Source organism: Oreochromis niloticus, linkage group LG5 (genome assembly GCF_001858045.2).
Source record: "Oreochromis niloticus isolate F11D_XX linkage group LG5, O_niloticus_UMD_NMBU, whole genome shotgun sequence".
NCBI classification, from domain to species: domain Eukaryota; kingdom Metazoa; phylum Chordata; class Actinopteri; order Cichliformes; family Cichlidae; genus Oreochromis; species Oreochromis niloticus.
Genome location: NC_031970.2, coordinates 14,253,529 through 14,270,610, shown reverse-complemented (window position 1 = coordinate 14,270,610; position 17,082 = coordinate 14,253,529). Strand labels below are relative to the sequence as shown.

The 17,082-nt window shown below is 36.5% G+C and overlaps 1 protein-coding gene across 2 annotated transcripts in view; it reads left to right on the top strand.

The window, feature by feature from the left end:
* Positions 1 to 16,340, top strand: part of rims4 (regulating synaptic membrane exocytosis 4) — a 50,460-nt gene extending 34,120 nt beyond the window's left edge. For both annotated transcript variants that reach the window (XM_019359152.2, XM_019359153.2), the window contains exons 3-6: positions 1,930 to 2,042; positions 3,458 to 3,559; positions 5,010 to 5,149; positions 9,144 to 16,340. In XM_019359152.2, coding sequence (XP_019214697.1) covers positions 1,930 to 2,042; positions 3,458 to 3,559; positions 5,010 to 5,149; positions 9,144 to 9,362 — 574 coding nt within the window. In that variant the 3' untranslated portion in view covers positions 9,363 to 16,340. The remainder of the gene's footprint in view (positions 1 to 1,929; positions 2,043 to 3,457; positions 3,560 to 5,009; positions 5,150 to 9,143) is intronic.
* The last annotated feature ends 742 nt before the right edge of the window (positions 16,341 to 17,082 follow it).

Here is a 17,082-nt window from a genome sequence, read left to right as displayed (position 1 = left end):
CCACGATTGGCTGCAAGTGGTATTATTGCAAAAGCTTTATAAACCGCAGCAGTTGGATTGTCAAGTGTTGAGGGCTGCAGTGCGTAAAAGTCACCAACACTCAACTGACTCAGTAACTGGAGAGCTCCAAACTTCCTCTGGAATTAAAATCAACACAGAAATCTGCACCAGACGCTTCCAGTTCCTGAGGGTGTGATGCCATTTCTAGGTGGTCCAGTGTAGTCCAGTGTGGTCCAGTCACTTTGCTTTCTTTGGAAATTTCTTCAGTCGCTTAGCTCTAAGTTGAAAAAGTTTAACTCGGGACCTGTCTACTCCAGTGTTACCATTGTGTTTTTTTTCCTTGTCATTTGTTAAAATTACTGTACCCTGTATAGACGCCACATTGCTGCTATTCACTTTCTGCATAAATGGCCCTTTAGAGGTACAGCAGTTTGTCACCATGGTAGTGGTGGGCAGAGCGATCTAAAGATCAATAGTATCGATACCATCGCTGGTATTGGTATTGGATCGATACCAGCGCAATAGGATCAGTACTTTACTTTCTTTATCTCCAAGTTCAGTGCGTTGTTCCTGCTCATCAGATAGTAGATATGTCGTGTAAACACTGCTCCTGTCATGCAGGCACACTGTGCTCCACCCCCTCCTCCCTGCTCTGCTGTGTTTAGTTTTCCTGTGATCACGTGGCTCAGCACTGAGCAGCGACATGCTGCAGTGAGTGAGAAAGTACATTACAGCTGTAAATGAAAACACTGCAAACAGTGATGCACGCTGAAAGGCTATTCTCTACTGTGGCAAAACCATCAACTTGTACAAAGCCACGAAAGACCATGAGAAAGAGAGCTTTGTCCTGGAACGAGCAGCAAAAGAAATGAAGAGAGGAAGAAGTAAATCCCTCAGACAGACCCTGACCCCCAGCACAGAGACAGAGGTCACTGTCTCAGTCCTTTCATAGAGGCAAGGATAACCTCTATGAAAACAAGCTGGTAGCTCAGATAGTGATGAAAGTAATAATTTACTCATGACTCGTGTTGGTTCTTCAGCATTACATAATGGTTAGGTGTTACTGGTCACTGTTGTTTCTTTAGTAGACTGATTACTTATCAAATATATTCAGACATTCAAATAATCTATCCACAACACTGAATTTTGTTAAAGAAGTTATTCTGTTAGTGAACTATATTAATGTTTTTTAAAAATACAAGATAGCTGAAAGGTGTCTTTTTTATTGTGTTAACTAATTACAAGGTGAAAGTCACAGTGATTAGGTCATTAAAATGTATAAATCATGACACACCACTGCTGCCTGGGATGTTTTTGGTACACAGTGGAGGTCCAGCTTTTAGCCTTGAGGGGTATATCTATGTGAACTTAAACTGTAGGGATGAAAACTGACTTTTACTATGCCCCTACTTTTGAGAGTGTATTGTTATGTTTTATTTACACATCATGTTAGACTCGTAGAGCAATGGAAGAAAAGTGCTGTCGTCTATTGCCCATAGAACAAATAAACCCACACACTCACACACATATTTACTACCTGGCTGTTTGCCACCAAAGCACTTTGAGCTGATTTGTATACACATAAAAACCACACAAAATAAGGACACATGGGGTCAAACTCTAGAGCCAACATCTGAGCCTAGTTTCAGGAAGCCAATTAAAATTTTGTGAGTTTAACTAACCTGAAAGGGGAGTGATAAATGGTATTCGGTTATCAGTTTTTTCTTTCTTTCTTTTTTTTTTTCAGTCCCTATCTCGTTATTCCTCTAGATTGCTTTTGTCCCTATTCTGTTACTCCTCTCTTCCATTGTCTCATTATCTTTCAGTCTTTGACTCACTTTCTTCTGCTAATTGAACTGCATTAAGAACTGTCTGGTCATGTTTAACCATCCGTGTCTTTGTCTGCCTGCTTTTTTGTTCCCTCTGCAGTCTTAACTACAGTGGCATGTGTCTGGCATCCGATGCTCAGTTCAGTGACTTCCTGGATGGGATGGGACCGGCCCAGTTTGTTGGGCGACAGACACTGGCGACAACATCCATGGGTAAGAGAAGATTGGAGTTTTAATTATTTTGCTACAGTCAATTCAATTTCTTACATTTCTGTTTCTGTAGAATAAAAACTTGTGTTCCATTTTTGATATACAGACTGGGTCAGAAAATTAAAAAGGAAAAAAAATGCTTTATACTCATAAAATTGAACCAAATGGTTTCTTAAAATAATTTTACATTGGCAAAGAAAGTGCCTCACAAATCAGAAATCTTACTGTTTTTCTCATCATCTCCAGTATTTATTCATTTCCATGCTGTATATACTGGATATATTGCATGAAGTCTGTCCTCTACAGCAGTGATTTACTGTAAGTGGGTCAGTTTCCTCACTGGCAGCCAGACAGTGTCCTTGGCCCGACAACAGTGACAGTGACTGGACCAGCTCCACTCCAAACCTGCTGCCTGGTCCAACATTATATAATGTCAGAGAACCCAGAATAACTTGGCTTTCATCTGAGCTGTGTCACTTTCAAAGGAATACATTTGTCATTTTGGGGACATTTAGTTAAAACTTTTATTCCGAAGTTACTTCTAATGAGAGAAATTATTGCAATGTGCACGCAATTTTAATATAAAAAAATTCAGATCATTATTGGAAGAAAACACAGACAGAGCTATGTTTAGAGAGTACATATGAATGATATATTTACCTGTTTACTTATTTAGCAGTAAAATCTTGGACTCTTACGTGTTTTACTGTCTTTATGGCTTTTTTCTGTGAGGAGCCAGCTGACTGAGATAAATGATAGTGTTAAGACTGAACCAAAACCATTACTTATTAAAAAGAAAGGTTCAGAGATGCTTGTATTGAAGTTCACTTCATTTTGCTTAACATAATTGAAGGAGTTTGATGTTGGGAGACCAACAAGATATTTCTGAATCTGTAAATAGTTTTTATATTAAGCCTTTATATTACTATTGTATTAATAGGTAACTTACCATAATTTTTATTGTTGGTTAGGTTTATTGCTACGGAAAACATAAAATGCAGAACGTTTGGACAAAGATCAGTGTGCTCTGTGGGAAATGCTCTCACATAAGTCAAAGGATCCTTCTGTGATTGCTCATACAGTGTGACTGGCTTCTCATTCAGAATCACCTTCATAATATGACATGGCCATGGTCACAATGTGTAAAAGGCCTTTGACAAACCAGTGCAGGATGTACGTTTTTATACATGACAGATGGTTTGGACCTGTCTAGCAACTGACTTAAAGCTACCAAGTGATCTTACACAATTATGTCTCACATTCATTTTAGTATCTTCTTCTAAAACTGTTTACTAATTGGCTAATATTCAGCCAGTAACCAATGGCCACAGACATCAAAAAATAAAGAATAATCACATAAAAATGCATCTTGATTACTAAAATTCACCTCCTTTAACCTCATTTTTTCACCCAATCAGGTGATGTAGAGATTGGACTGATGGAGCGGAATGGGGGACTGGAGGTGGAGGTCGTCCAGGCCAGAGGCCTCACCATGAAACCAGGTTCAAAGGGACCTCCAGGTTTGTCTGTGATCAGTCACTGAGCTCTGTTTTTCAGAGAATGCCATTTATACCATAACATGAGGTGTTTTGAGTCCAAATTTAACATTTACGAAGCTGCTTTACTGCTGTACTCCACATGAATGCTTTACAAGCCAGCAAATAGTTTCACATACACAACAGCCTGTAGGGCATATTTAATACTAATGGGATATAGCTTCCAAAAACATACTTTTGGTGCTTGACAATATAAAAAATAGACGAGTGAAGGGGGGGAATGGAGCAGAAGCAGGCGATGCACTAAATAAGTAAAAACTGCAGTTGTCTTTGCTCATGCAGTAGTGAAATGTGCATCTTGTTGCTCTGACTTCAGATTTTAATCCATAGATACAGTCCAGTATTAAATGCCTCCTCTGGTCAGAATGACCATATTGTTGACTTTGATTGTAGCGCCTCGCCGCTGCACAATATTAAAGCAGGCATCAATCCCAACTGCATAAGAGCTAAACACCAGCACTGAAATGGCACAAAAAGTACCTGGAAAAAAAACCTATGAAGGAGAGATAAAAGAGAATAGGAAAATAGAGGAAAGCAAACAAATCAGCATAGACCAGTATATTGTAACTGAAAGAAAAACACGGCCGTGCCAAGGGAGGGATAGAGATAAAAAGAACTCCGTGTTCAGTGTAAAGACAAGTGAGAATCTGCCCGCAGATTTTAGTGAGCCAGTGTCTGAATTATTTCTATCCTGTTATCAGCACACTAGACAGAAAGCTGTGATGTGTGTGTAAGCTCCAGTACTGTAAACTTCTGTTAGCTAGCAAGAAAGTTTGATTCTGGGACAAGTATACATTAGAATGCTGTTAGCAAAACCATATGTTATTATTAGCCCATATTTCTCCTTTAAACCTGCATAAACAGTACTAGATGCTTTTATTCTGACAGCTGGTCAAATGATCATAAATGATCATAAATCATAGTTTTCAGTTTTAATCATTTTTCTTTTCAAAAGAAGAAACAGATTAGAACTTTCTCCCTATTTTCTGGTCAGCATGAACAGCAAAATATTGAGCAATAAGCCTGTTCCCTAGCCTGTATTTTGCAAGGTTAGATGGGAGCATCACTACCAGTATCTTAGAACATTCGAGGGTTACACATTCATGTGTTATAGTTTCATTTTAGGCTTGTTGATGTGATTATACAACATTACAGCTTCATTCACAGTTCAGTACTGACACGATCAACTGGTTCATCTCAGTTCAGCCTCCAAATTCCATTTGTACATTATAAGGAGCATTATTTGTTAGTTATTATTTTATGGCATTCTGTTCAAAACACACTGTATGTGACAAATGCCCAGACAATGTGTTAGAAGATCTTTTAGTTTCAATAAGATGAGCATATTTTTTTTATCATATATTGAAAAACTAGAAATTAATCAGTCAAATCTATGTGTTTGCTGTCGTTCTAGCGGCCTACATTAAAGTTTATCTTCTGGAGAATGGAATCTGTGTGGCCAAGAAGAAGACGAAGTCAGTGAGAAAATCTCTGGATCCTCTCTACAACCAGGTCCTGGTCTTCTCTGAGAGTCCACAGGGGAAAGTGGTCCAGGTAAGATACACCTACTTGACGTGCTATGCAGTTTGTTACACAGAACAATCAATTTGGGCATCAGCAGAAAATACAGAGAATGCTGATTCTATTGCAGGCTAATCATATCATGGAACCATTCAATATTTTATGAAAGTGCTGAATAAGAAGTACAGTGGGCCAAAGTTGGAGGTGCTTTGAAAGTTAGCATCCGTAGACATTTTGTGTGATCTTTGTGGAAAAAATATATCTATAAAAGAAACATGAATTCTGTAAGAGAGCATCATCTTGCAGTGTCCTTACACCTAAAACACCCTCATGGCTTCCAATGAGTCTTAACTGTGGAACAGTCATTGGTACAGATCACTTTGATTTGTCAACAAGTTAACAACAAAGCTTAATGCGCAGCAAAAGGATTCCTGACGAATACAAAAAATAAGCTGTGAATTTATGTGTCTAATGTAAAATATTGTGAAAAAACTGTGAAAAAACTGTAACTCAAAAATTTGTATTTTTTAAAGAACATGCGTTTTGTTTTGTTTTTTTACATAAAATTGTGACTTTTTACACTATTTTTTACAAGGGTTTTGTTACGTGCGATTCTAAGTTTCAGGTGCCCTAAGTTTAATTGATAGATATTTTTAATTTATGTTTTGTTTTGGTTGCATGGCTCCCTAAAAGCTATTTGGCACAGAGCACTTTCATTTGTCTAAAATGTAACACATAATTTCATGTTTTGTCATCAAAAATGTTGAAAGAAGAGCAATTGTTTTTTGTAAGGGTCTATTTGTAAACAGAATTGAATATTGAACAGGAATTAAATATGTCATAGGTGTTTCAGAGTTCACAGTCTCATAATTCTGTAATGTAGTATCCATTAATATCCAGTACATTCTTCTTACATGATAGGATTGTTAATTAAACAGTAATTAACAGTATAATTTACATATAATAACACTTTCTGAAATGTTTTAAAAAGGTAAGACACAAATCCTTTCGGGGTTTCATCAGAAAATACATCTCGCACAAAATATCTGTCAAAAAATACCTTTTTAAAAAGTCAAATCTATTATAAGTATTTGTGGGAGCACAGATTTACTAAATATTCAAGAATCATACATGTATGTAAAATTACGTATAAAAACCAGGCCATTGCTGTTATGATAAATCCACTTAATAGTTTTCATAAAAGAGTTTTCAATTTTATTTATGCATGGTATATCTTTTTCATAACATTAAATAGGGATTAAATGTACAAGATTTTTAAAAAATTCCAACTAATAACAATAATATTCTGTCATTTTTGGCCTGGTTATTTATATTATAGCAGTGTTTGGCTATATTATTAGATAACTGTTTTTGCAAGTAAATACCTCTATTTAACATAAAACAGACAAAAAAATACACAAGAGCTCATGTAACTTAAAGATAAAAACTACATTTTAATTACAGAAAGTTGATGTAAGTTAATGCGATTGTACATTTCTGTTATTTTAGAGCATTTTTTTCTGGTGTCCCAGCTGCCAGAATATTACCCTTTTATGTATTTTTTTCCCATCAGTAATCAGCAGGTAGAAATAGTATAGTGTTCAGTGGAGAGACTTGCAGCTCTTGCTCTGGCTGCTCTGCTGCTCCCGTCACTGTGTAATTAGCCACTAAACGCCTCCCTCTTAATTATCTGCTGTCATGTTGCTGTCCTTCGAGTTTCATCAAACTCATTCACACTGGATAATGAAAATCGCTGAAATCAGCAGCACTTTTCAATTTGTCACTTACTGATCTAGCAAAGAAAAAAAGCTGCTTAAGTCTACACTGAAAAGTCACAGAGAAACTTACTTCTTGTGCCCAAAACCAACTCTCAGCTTGAGTACTTTTCTAACCTTCCCAAAACACATCAAGTGCAAAATCTAACTAACAGCTGTTTGTCAACTTTTATTTTGACATCATAAAAAAACAAATTCTTTGAGGGTTTTTTTGTCCCCGTTCTGAACATTTCATAAATGAGGCATGGCTATAAGGGGTAAATTAAGGTTTTATATGGTGCATGACAACAAAGTGTGTAATGATTCACCAAATCCATGGTTAGGGGGTGGGCATAAAAGTTGTTAAATAGAATACACCACCCTGCATGATCACTTTATAATGATTTGTTAATTAACTAAAATGAGACTTCATTTGTCACACTGCCAAAAATAACTTGAAGTGAACACCAAGGGCCTGCGTGGGTGACAGAATGAAATTGTGCTTTATATATTTACAGTGATACTAATATAAAACACTGCACAGTGACATAGATGAGTCCAACATGGTGAAAAAAATTTAAAGCAATGAGCTCGAGAAAAGAGGGAGTCAGGAGGAGAAAACAACCAGGGAGACTCAGAAACATGAGGGCATTACAAGCAGGAAGGCTGAGGGAGAATAGACTCAAGACAGTAATGTAAAAGGGAAACAATGAGGTGATGCACAGCACAGAAAGCCAGGATAAACTAATGTTCACAACAAGGCACAAAGTAAAATAACACAGAACACAACGGGAAGCAGAGGATGCAACACAACAAGCATTTTGGAATCTGAAATGAAGTCGTTAGATTATGTTTTACTCGGTGTCAATAAACAACAAAACAACAAAAATGAGTGGCAGCTGTTACTGAATTCCTAAATTTATACTACAGTTATTTTCTTCTTTGATTATTATTAAAAACAGATCCAGGGTTTACTTTGTGTATGTTTCCAGTATGTGTCTTTTATCTGACTCTTTTCAATCATTTATTATTAAGCTGTCGCTTCAAACTAGGGGGAGGTTCTGCTGTCAAACTGTCAGCGGATTAGAAAATGACATGCTGGTTATTTGGAATAATCTCACTAGGTTATATGTGACTTTTATACGCTAGACCACAGACATGTAAATATTTATTATGTATTTAAACATACACTTACTTAACAAGGTGAGGTAATTCTGTCCAGCGCCATTGCTTATAGATCAACGTCTACCTGGCATCAGTGTTCAAATTAAGCCTGTCTTAACCTAATCTCTTCTGACACTACCCTCAAACAGTCATTAATCTTAGTGGTTATTCCAAAATAATGGGTATTAATCTTCTGTTTACGCTGCCTAAGAAAGCTTCCCACTGGAGGGATTTGCTCCCATTTGGTCCCAGAAACATTAGTGAGATCTAGCACTGATTCTGGCTAAAACAACATGCCTTATTCTCCAAGCATTTCTCTTCTTCCTAGAGAGCGCAAACTTTAAATCTTGGGCACTGCAGATTTCATCCTCAATAGCTAACAAACAACTGGTTTCTGCTGTTTTAACTCTCACTTCTTTCATTACCAATGTCTCTCTCCTAATTTGTAGAGGTTAAGGTTAAGACCTTGTTTGAAGAAAAATCAGAAAAAGAAATAGATTATCCTTCTTTGAAAAGCAGAAAACTAGGTTGAAACAGATTTGACCTTTGAGTCTCTGTGGAAATCACTTGCAGACACACACTAACATATACCAAGGAAATCAGTGTGCTGGGATGTACAGACATACAAGACCAAAACATGAGTGGACACATTTGCTGAAGGATATTGATTATTTTGTCCACTCCTTGACAAGCTGCTGGGTGGTCTGAGATGAGCCCTGATGTTATCGGGATGTCAGGAGACAGAGGACAACAAAAGTACAAACACACACAGGATTCCAAACACCACCATCATCCCTCCCTCTCGTGCACAGCACCTCTTTATTTAGTTTTATTGACACCTAACTCTTCTCTCTGCTGCTGTACCAAGGAGAGAAACTATCAAGACTGATGGGTTTAGTACAGATCATCAAGGCAACTCATTAACCTCATTCCTTTATTTTGTTTTCAGTCTTGCAGTAGGCTCTGTAAACATGCATTCTATCACTTCCTGAGTCTGTATGTAATTACAAATGCAGGAAATAAACATTCTGGTTTTTATGATAGGAATATATTTTAATATATTTTAGAGTCTTACCTTCTAACTTGTATCTTACGACTCTCTTCCACAGGTTATTGTTTGGGGCAACTATGGACGGATGGACCGCAAATGCTTCATGGGTGTAGCTCGAATCCTACTGGAGGAGCTGGACCTCAGCACAATGGTTATCGGCTGGTACAAGCTTTTCCCTACCTCCTCCATGGTGGATCCAACAATGGCACCACTCATCCGCCATTCATCCCAGATGTCATTGGAGAGCACCATTGGGCCCTGTTGTGAGCGATCATAAGACTCACGCAGAAATGTATAGTTTTGATGTTGCGGCTAAGTTTCCATTGCTTCAACCAAGTACAGAGATTTTATAAACCCTGCATTGCTGCACCTGGGTCAGCCAGGCAGTGCTGTCCTTGGAGCAGGTAGATGTTAAGTATCTCACTCAAGGCCACTTTGACAGGCCCAGCTACACTGGGGAATGAATCACTTCCCTAATTTGGAAATTAATTTACAAACCAGTTGGTCATGCTGGTTCTCATTGGAAATGTGTTATAATTCTTTGATATTGTATCAGACTATTTCCCGAGACTCATGGGAAGCACATTTCTTTTGTTGTTGCAACCGACCGCCCCTCAGACTCGAAGGAAATTTTTTTTCTCTTCAGATCTCTTTAAAGAAAAAACAAAAACCTTCTTAATGAGGATACTTCAAAGAAGGGTTTGGTTGCCGACATTGATTACATCCTATTGGGACCACGATAGACTCCAGGCTCAGCTTCGCTTCAGCTACAGCCCTTCTTTACAGCCTACATTTAATTCCCCATCCCAGGACTGCTTGTTGTCTTTCTGTGTCTTCATTAAGGGGCTGGGCAGCTTCTGAGTGTTATTGTCTACCCACGAGTCCTAGGAGAAAGTGAGACTGTCCTCAAATTGTTTGACAAACCACCATCTCATTTTGAGGGAGCATTGATGGCGAATGAATGTGTGCATAGCAACTTGAGAGGCTTTCAAAGAATATATAAAGTTAAGTGTTGTAACTGACCAAGACATTACCTGGTTTTTAGCACTTGAGCTGTATTACACTTCTTGTGTCACACGTTTGGCCCATCATTGTTCACTTTATCTGGTAATATGTAGAGAATCCGAGAGGTAGAAATATGAATGAAATCCCCATCATCTACTGAAAGGATGAAGATTTTGACCTGATTTTGTGGGTCGGGGCTAGTCCTGGCTTTCTCTCCTGTTAACTACATTTACCTGGAATACAAGGTATAAAGTGGTCAAAGAGAGAATTTATATGGCTTAGAAGAAGAACTACCACATCATGAGTTCCAAAAAATCTCGTTATAACCCCAAACCATGTACTTTTTAAATTGCAATGAATCTTGGTATTAGCTGATTTTGCAGATTGTTTTCTCCCCATTTTTGGAAGGTGCTTTTCAATCACATCAGTTGCTGTTGTGTTTGGAATCAAGCACATGAAAACATGTATCCTTTGGCTTTAAAAAAATTAACCAGGTGTTTTTTGAATCAACAGCACACAGATTATGTTCAATTAGAGATTTCCAGAGTATGGCACCAGATGTAATCAAAGTCCAACAACCTGAATCACTTCAGGCGGTGTGATATGTGAAAACATTTGACTCCTTCCTCTTGAATATCGTTATGAAAATGCTAGTTTGATAGTTTCACAACCACACTAAATTGGATTTTATGCATGCATTATACCGTATTAGATTAGAATTAGAATTCAAACCAAATAACCATAAATGCATGAGCTTAGCATGCTTAAATTATGTTAACCTTCATGAGGACACCATCTACATACGCCTAGCAAGAAACAACCAGGGTTTAATGGGCTCAGAATGTTGAAGGTGTTTTACTCTTATTTAGTTTAATATAGTTTTCACATTCCACATTCACATGGAATGCAGGAGGTAGTTTTGTATCTGAGCTGTAGCACTGACAAAAAACAAGCTAATACAATAGCAATCTGACATCACTGACTTAACACATTGCTGTACATCCCAGTTTAAGTGTAGTTTCTTTTTAGCTAATACTGTAGAAATAGATTCCTCCCTGCTATTTTTAAAGCGTTGGCTAACAGTTGTCTAATAACAGTTTATACTGTGCCAATTTTTACCAGAAAGTGTCTTCTTCTTCCTTTTCTTCAATTACCTTGCGGCATGTGCCATTATGAGGGAGGAACAAAAACAACCACTTATAACATCTGACAGCAACATTCAGGCTGTGCAGAGAATCACCCCCTTTATTCTAAATTACAGTCCTAATCCACAGAACGTCAAGGCACCTGGTGATTAGCCATGCTACCACAGTACAGAGGAAAAAAGGAAAGAGAGGAAGGAAGCATGAAATGTACTTTGCATCATCCAAACAAAGGATCTGTGTGGACTGACGTCAGGTTTTGTGGACTTCAGAAAAGGACACAAAAATAGGTGGAATTAAAGGGAACACAATGTGCACACTGTAGAGAAATTCATAGTTTATTGAAACGCAAAAGCATATGTATTTCATTTGGGCACTTTATGATTCTTAATGTCTTTTTATGTGTAAATATTGTTAGTGTCTTCTGGAGTGAGCCAGAGTTAACTTATAATGGCTTAGGTTGTTAATGTCAAAGCTCTGAAGGAGGGAAGTGATATCCTTGTTAGTTACTGTAAGATTGTAGCATTAGCTGGTAGCATTCGCATGACTAATTTAAACTTCTAATTAACAAACAACTTGATAAGACTAAGCATGAATTATATGCTACAAAGCAGGAAGAGTAGTGGAATACAGTACATCGGGTTAAGACCCAACGATAGTGGGGGTCAAAATATGTAGCAAACGTATTTAGATAATTATGAAGGTGACTAATTGTTTTTTTTTCTAAATTAATAAAACATGCTAATAAGAAGATTTTAAGCCAGTTTATTTAATTAATTTATTTATTGTTCTTTTTTTTTACTTTAAATGAAAATTTCAGAACCAAATTTTTATTACATCTGCTATTTATTTAAACAAGTCACCCAATTTGGAGCAATTTTACTCTAAAAAGGGGCCTCTAAAAATTTTTTGCCAGTAGCAGTGTTGCAGGGATATTAATGCTGTATTTAGTTCCAAACAGTTTAACAAAAATTCTGTAAAGCAATAATCAGAAAGCATCCACTCACTGTATTTGTCTGTTACTTGACAGGAAAATGACATAGTAAGTAAGTAGTGATTTTCGCTGTGGTAAGATTTATCATTGAAAACAAAACAATTGAAATCATCATGAGGCATAAAGGGACTTTTTTTTTTTTAAATGCGCAATTCCAAACTTTTACTTTGAAAAAAATGTCTTAATGTGTTCATTTGTCGCATGTGCAGACAAATGACACTGAATGCAGAAACTGAAAATCACTTCCAGAAAAATGTCATTTTATGTCTTTTTCAATGTTTTTTCAACAAAACTGTCATGTAGTGTCTTATATCTGTAAAAAGTGTTAGAACTTTTGTATGTACCATACATACAAATATACAAATATATAAAATTAATATACAATTAGATATTAAATAATGAACTCTCCTTACTTTCACTGAAGGAATGTGTTTGTATTAGTGCTTTTTGTGCCAAAACAGAGATTAGATTAGATATTTGATGGGTAATGGGTTGTTTTCCCAGTTTTGATTCAATGAAAGCGAGTTTTACAAAACTGGGATTCAGTCGTTCACCAAGTCATAAGCAGGATACATGCATCCAAATGATCTAGATTTATCTAACAACAGCCAGGAGTGATGTAAAAAAACATCACTGAAGTTTCCCACCTCTCTATCTCTAACCTGCAGCAGCTTCCTGTGCAACATAAGGGAACAGATGTTTATAAAGCATTTATCAAAGAGACAATTGTTAACTGTACCATATAAAACTTTAAACAAGTTTCCCAACATTTCCCCTCTCCAGTGGAGAAACATGACAGCGCTAATGTGGGATGCATGCAGGAAATGATGGGGTTTTTATGATGGCTACAGATGCAGTCATTTGTGTGAATTTGGGGTATGATTTATTATTCAAATAATAGTAATAATAATAATAATAATAATAATTCTGTAAGTGTCTGAGAGAGACAGTTTATATGCGACCCTTCTTACCAGGATTAAGAGTAACTGTTTGTTAATAATCATTGTGTAAATTTTCTCATGCAATGCTTTGTGTTCATCACTTTGAGTTAGTCTGTGACACTGTGTAACTTTGAAGGCAAATGACTGACCTGATGAAGTCTGTAAATGTTATTGTTGACATGTTCAGGACCAAAAATGTATGTTTTTGCATTCCTCCATATTTTGATTGTGTCTGCCACTTAGATGTTGATTGTGTACTTCTATCAATTGTAATGTAAGTAGAGGCCTTAAATACACAATACACATTTTTGCCAGTGCTAAGGAATGAGAATTGGCACACTAAGTAATCAACGCAGCGCAAAAAAAGAGAGAAAAAAAACATTTCAATCCATTATTTAAAACAACTTTAGTGTCATCTATGGAAATAGAAATCTTTGCATATGTTCTTAATGAATTTCTGATATACTGAGATTTCAGCTGACTATATGTGTACTCCCCAGGGTTCTTGGCAAGGACTTAAATGAACAGATTGAGCAAAAAACTAATAATAATAAAACAATAAAAACATATTTTACAGGATAGATTCAAACATTTTGACCCATTTCTTATCATGATGTCTACCCATTGTTTTGTTTAAACAAAACAAAAAACCCCACTAATCCTGTCTTGCCGAGGTCCTTTTACATTGTTAAGGTTGTAATTCTGCAAAACCAGACCTTTCTTTTTATATGTTAGCGGTATTAATTGTATACATGGTACCATTTGGGACCAATGCCCAGGAAATAAAGAAAACTGTAGGGGAACAATTTTGTTACACGTATTAAGCTGCTTGTGTGTTTTTGCTCATATTTTTTAGGGTGTAATTTTTACACACCTGCTCCTTTGGCTGCTGCTGGCTTTTGCACATTATAAACTGCCATTCACCTGGTTATAGCAAACAGCAGTATATTAAGATGAGTCATGTGCTCCTTTGGTCTTTATTTATATTAACTTTAAAAATAAATCAATCAAGAGCAGATATGTTGAGACAGTTGAAAACAAATTCTTAAAAAAATTCACATTCTTTAAAATAAAATTAAATTAAAAAAAAAGTCAAATATGAATATTATGCTTCCTCGCAGGCCAGATTCTCTGCTGCTAAGCAGCTGATAAGATTAATGATGATATAATGTACAAGCACAGCTTGTGGCACTGAATTTTAAGTACATTCAATAATACAACAATTCATTTGGGGATATTTTGGACTGTCAGAAAAATGTATACTTTCTAAAGACTCAGCACAGAATGCTGGTCTGGTGTGGTTAAGTGTGCTGTGTCAGCGATAAATGACCACTATGCCAAAAGTCTTTCAGGCCAACACCAAGTTGTTGTGATAAAAAATATATGCCTACGGTTTATGACCTCAGGGGAATCCTCCAAAATTTTGAGGTGTACAAAACACCCTGAATAATGACTAATATCGCTTACTTAAATTGTAAATTAAAATAGGCCAAAAGATAATTAATGCTTTGCCCCATTTGGACAAAGATTATGTAGTTTTCGTGTTTAAATGTCAGCAAATAGCTTCAATATGTGTAAACTGGACAACTACTTTTTCATGTAGTAGTCAATAAAACACTGAGCTAACCTTGGTGTACAATGGGTTAAGTCTGTGTCTGTTTTTGCAGATCAACCTAAAAGTGAAACTGGGAAGATTTACCTTTGAAGAAGAAGAAGAAAAACAAAAAAACTTCTGTTATCTGCTAAAATCAGCCATATCTTTCTCCTCTGAAGTACATGAGATTTTACTCATTAGAAAGAAAGCAAGCACTCCTTGAGTCATTTTCTTTAGAGTGACAGTGTGTATGTTTCTCGACATATCAAATTATGTTCTCTCACAGGGAAGAGGTGGATGAGTGGGTGGATGAAAGGGAAGATGCTGCTCCTCTGTGGCTGTTATGAAACAGTGGCTGGTGGATCCCAAAAGCAGCACATCTCCTCCAGTCTGCTGTGCTGCAGAGACAGCGATCCACAAGCTTTATTTTTTTCCTTCTTAGAGCCCCCAACCGCCTCACAGCCCAAAACTAGCCCTCATAAATGTTTTCCCTCACACACCATCTGGTAGATTATCGCGTTCAAAGCATTTCATATTACCACGACTTTATACATTACACGGTTGGGTGAACCAAGTGAGAATCAAAGTGCCATGAGAAATCATAACTTCAATTTTTTTTTATTTTGGTTTTGTTTTGCTTTTCTTGTTCTGTTTTGTTGTAGCCATTTTTATTTTAGCACTGTTTGGTGTAGATTTAACTCTCATCTTTCTAGAATATATCTCAGTCATTCAGTTCTACGCAAGTCTTAACTCACTGTTTTGCAAACATGGTTGTTTTATTTCCTCAGTGATACAAAGCCATCATATTAAAAAATTCACAGCCTTAAATTCTATTCTTTAAATCATGTGGTGATGTCTTCTAAAGGCATATGAGAATTGTCCAAACCATACATATTCCCAAGACCCCTAACATAATAAGGGAAGGCGATGTTTTGGTTTTAAGATGCGTCGTATAAGACAGTTTTACAGGCCTTCTTATGTTTTCAGGGACATGTAATATGGGCAACTTCTGGAAGCAATGTTACTGGAAAAGTTTTCCTTAGTGATGAGCATTTATCCAGGGAAAAATCGTTTTTGTCAGCTACACTTTCATTAGATAAATAAACCTATCCTTTTACTTTCTTCATTGTCTTTATTGTTGCACTTTTTGCTACTAGAACATTAACAGCAGTAACAGTAAGGTATTTTACCAGGTATCTGTTTAAACGCCATATTTTAAGAATTGCCAATCCTTTTAAATATTTGAAATACTGATTTGTAGGTATATTGCATTTTATTTTTTAGATTTACTTTATTCCAGTAGAATAGCATTAACAATCATTAGCATTAAAGTACAAAAAAGCTGCAAAAGTCCATCTGCATTGCTCTCCATTTGTTGCTCATGTTTTACTGACTTGAAGTCCTGAATGTTATCAGAAGAGTGACAAAATGTTGTAACTTTAGTTTTAGTCACTGCACTGTCATTTAAAACACATATATTTGCAGATTCTTTGGGAAACTGTTATATTGTTGAGTAAATGCACAATTTGGTGTATTGTTATTCTATTCCAGCTGTCAATAAAATAGTTTAACTCCATCATTAAATGCTTTGTCTGTTTTTTTTAATCTATTTGTTTAATTTAACGTGGTCATATACTAAAAAGCAGCAGAAAGACCTTCTATGCTTACAAAACATTGCTTATTGATTATTTGTACAATGTTGGTATTATATTGCTTTATTTTTAAACAGCCTTTTATGGCCAAGCACTACAGAAGAAAACAAGCCTATGGCTAACTCTGGGACATTTACTGCAATGTTTATTAATGTACATCATCCCTGTTAGAAAGAAAAAACAAATACATCAAAATCCTGGAAAAGGAATGTCACATCCACTCAAAGGGAGACAACCAGACACATACTTGTCATACCAGCTAATTAATTTTCACCCATAAAATTAAGAAGTACTTTTTAATTTTAATTCAATTTTTATTTTTGAAAAGGGGGCACAGTTAGCCCATAAACAACATAACACTGACAAGCTACATAAGGGTGAGAGTCTGGTTTGGATGGACAGACTACACCTTTACAACAAAAGACACTTCGAGGTCACAGACTAAGCACTTAATTGTAACCTATATGTCATTTGATAAGTAATGGTAAATGGTAAACGGCCTGTATTTGTATAGCGCTTTTACTGGTCCCCCCTAGGGACCCCAAAGCGCTTTACACATCCAGTCATCCACCCATTCACACACTGGTGGAGGCAAGCTACAGTTGTAGCCACAGCTGCCCTGGGGCAGACTGACAGAAGCGAGGCTGCCATATCGCGCCATCGGCCCTT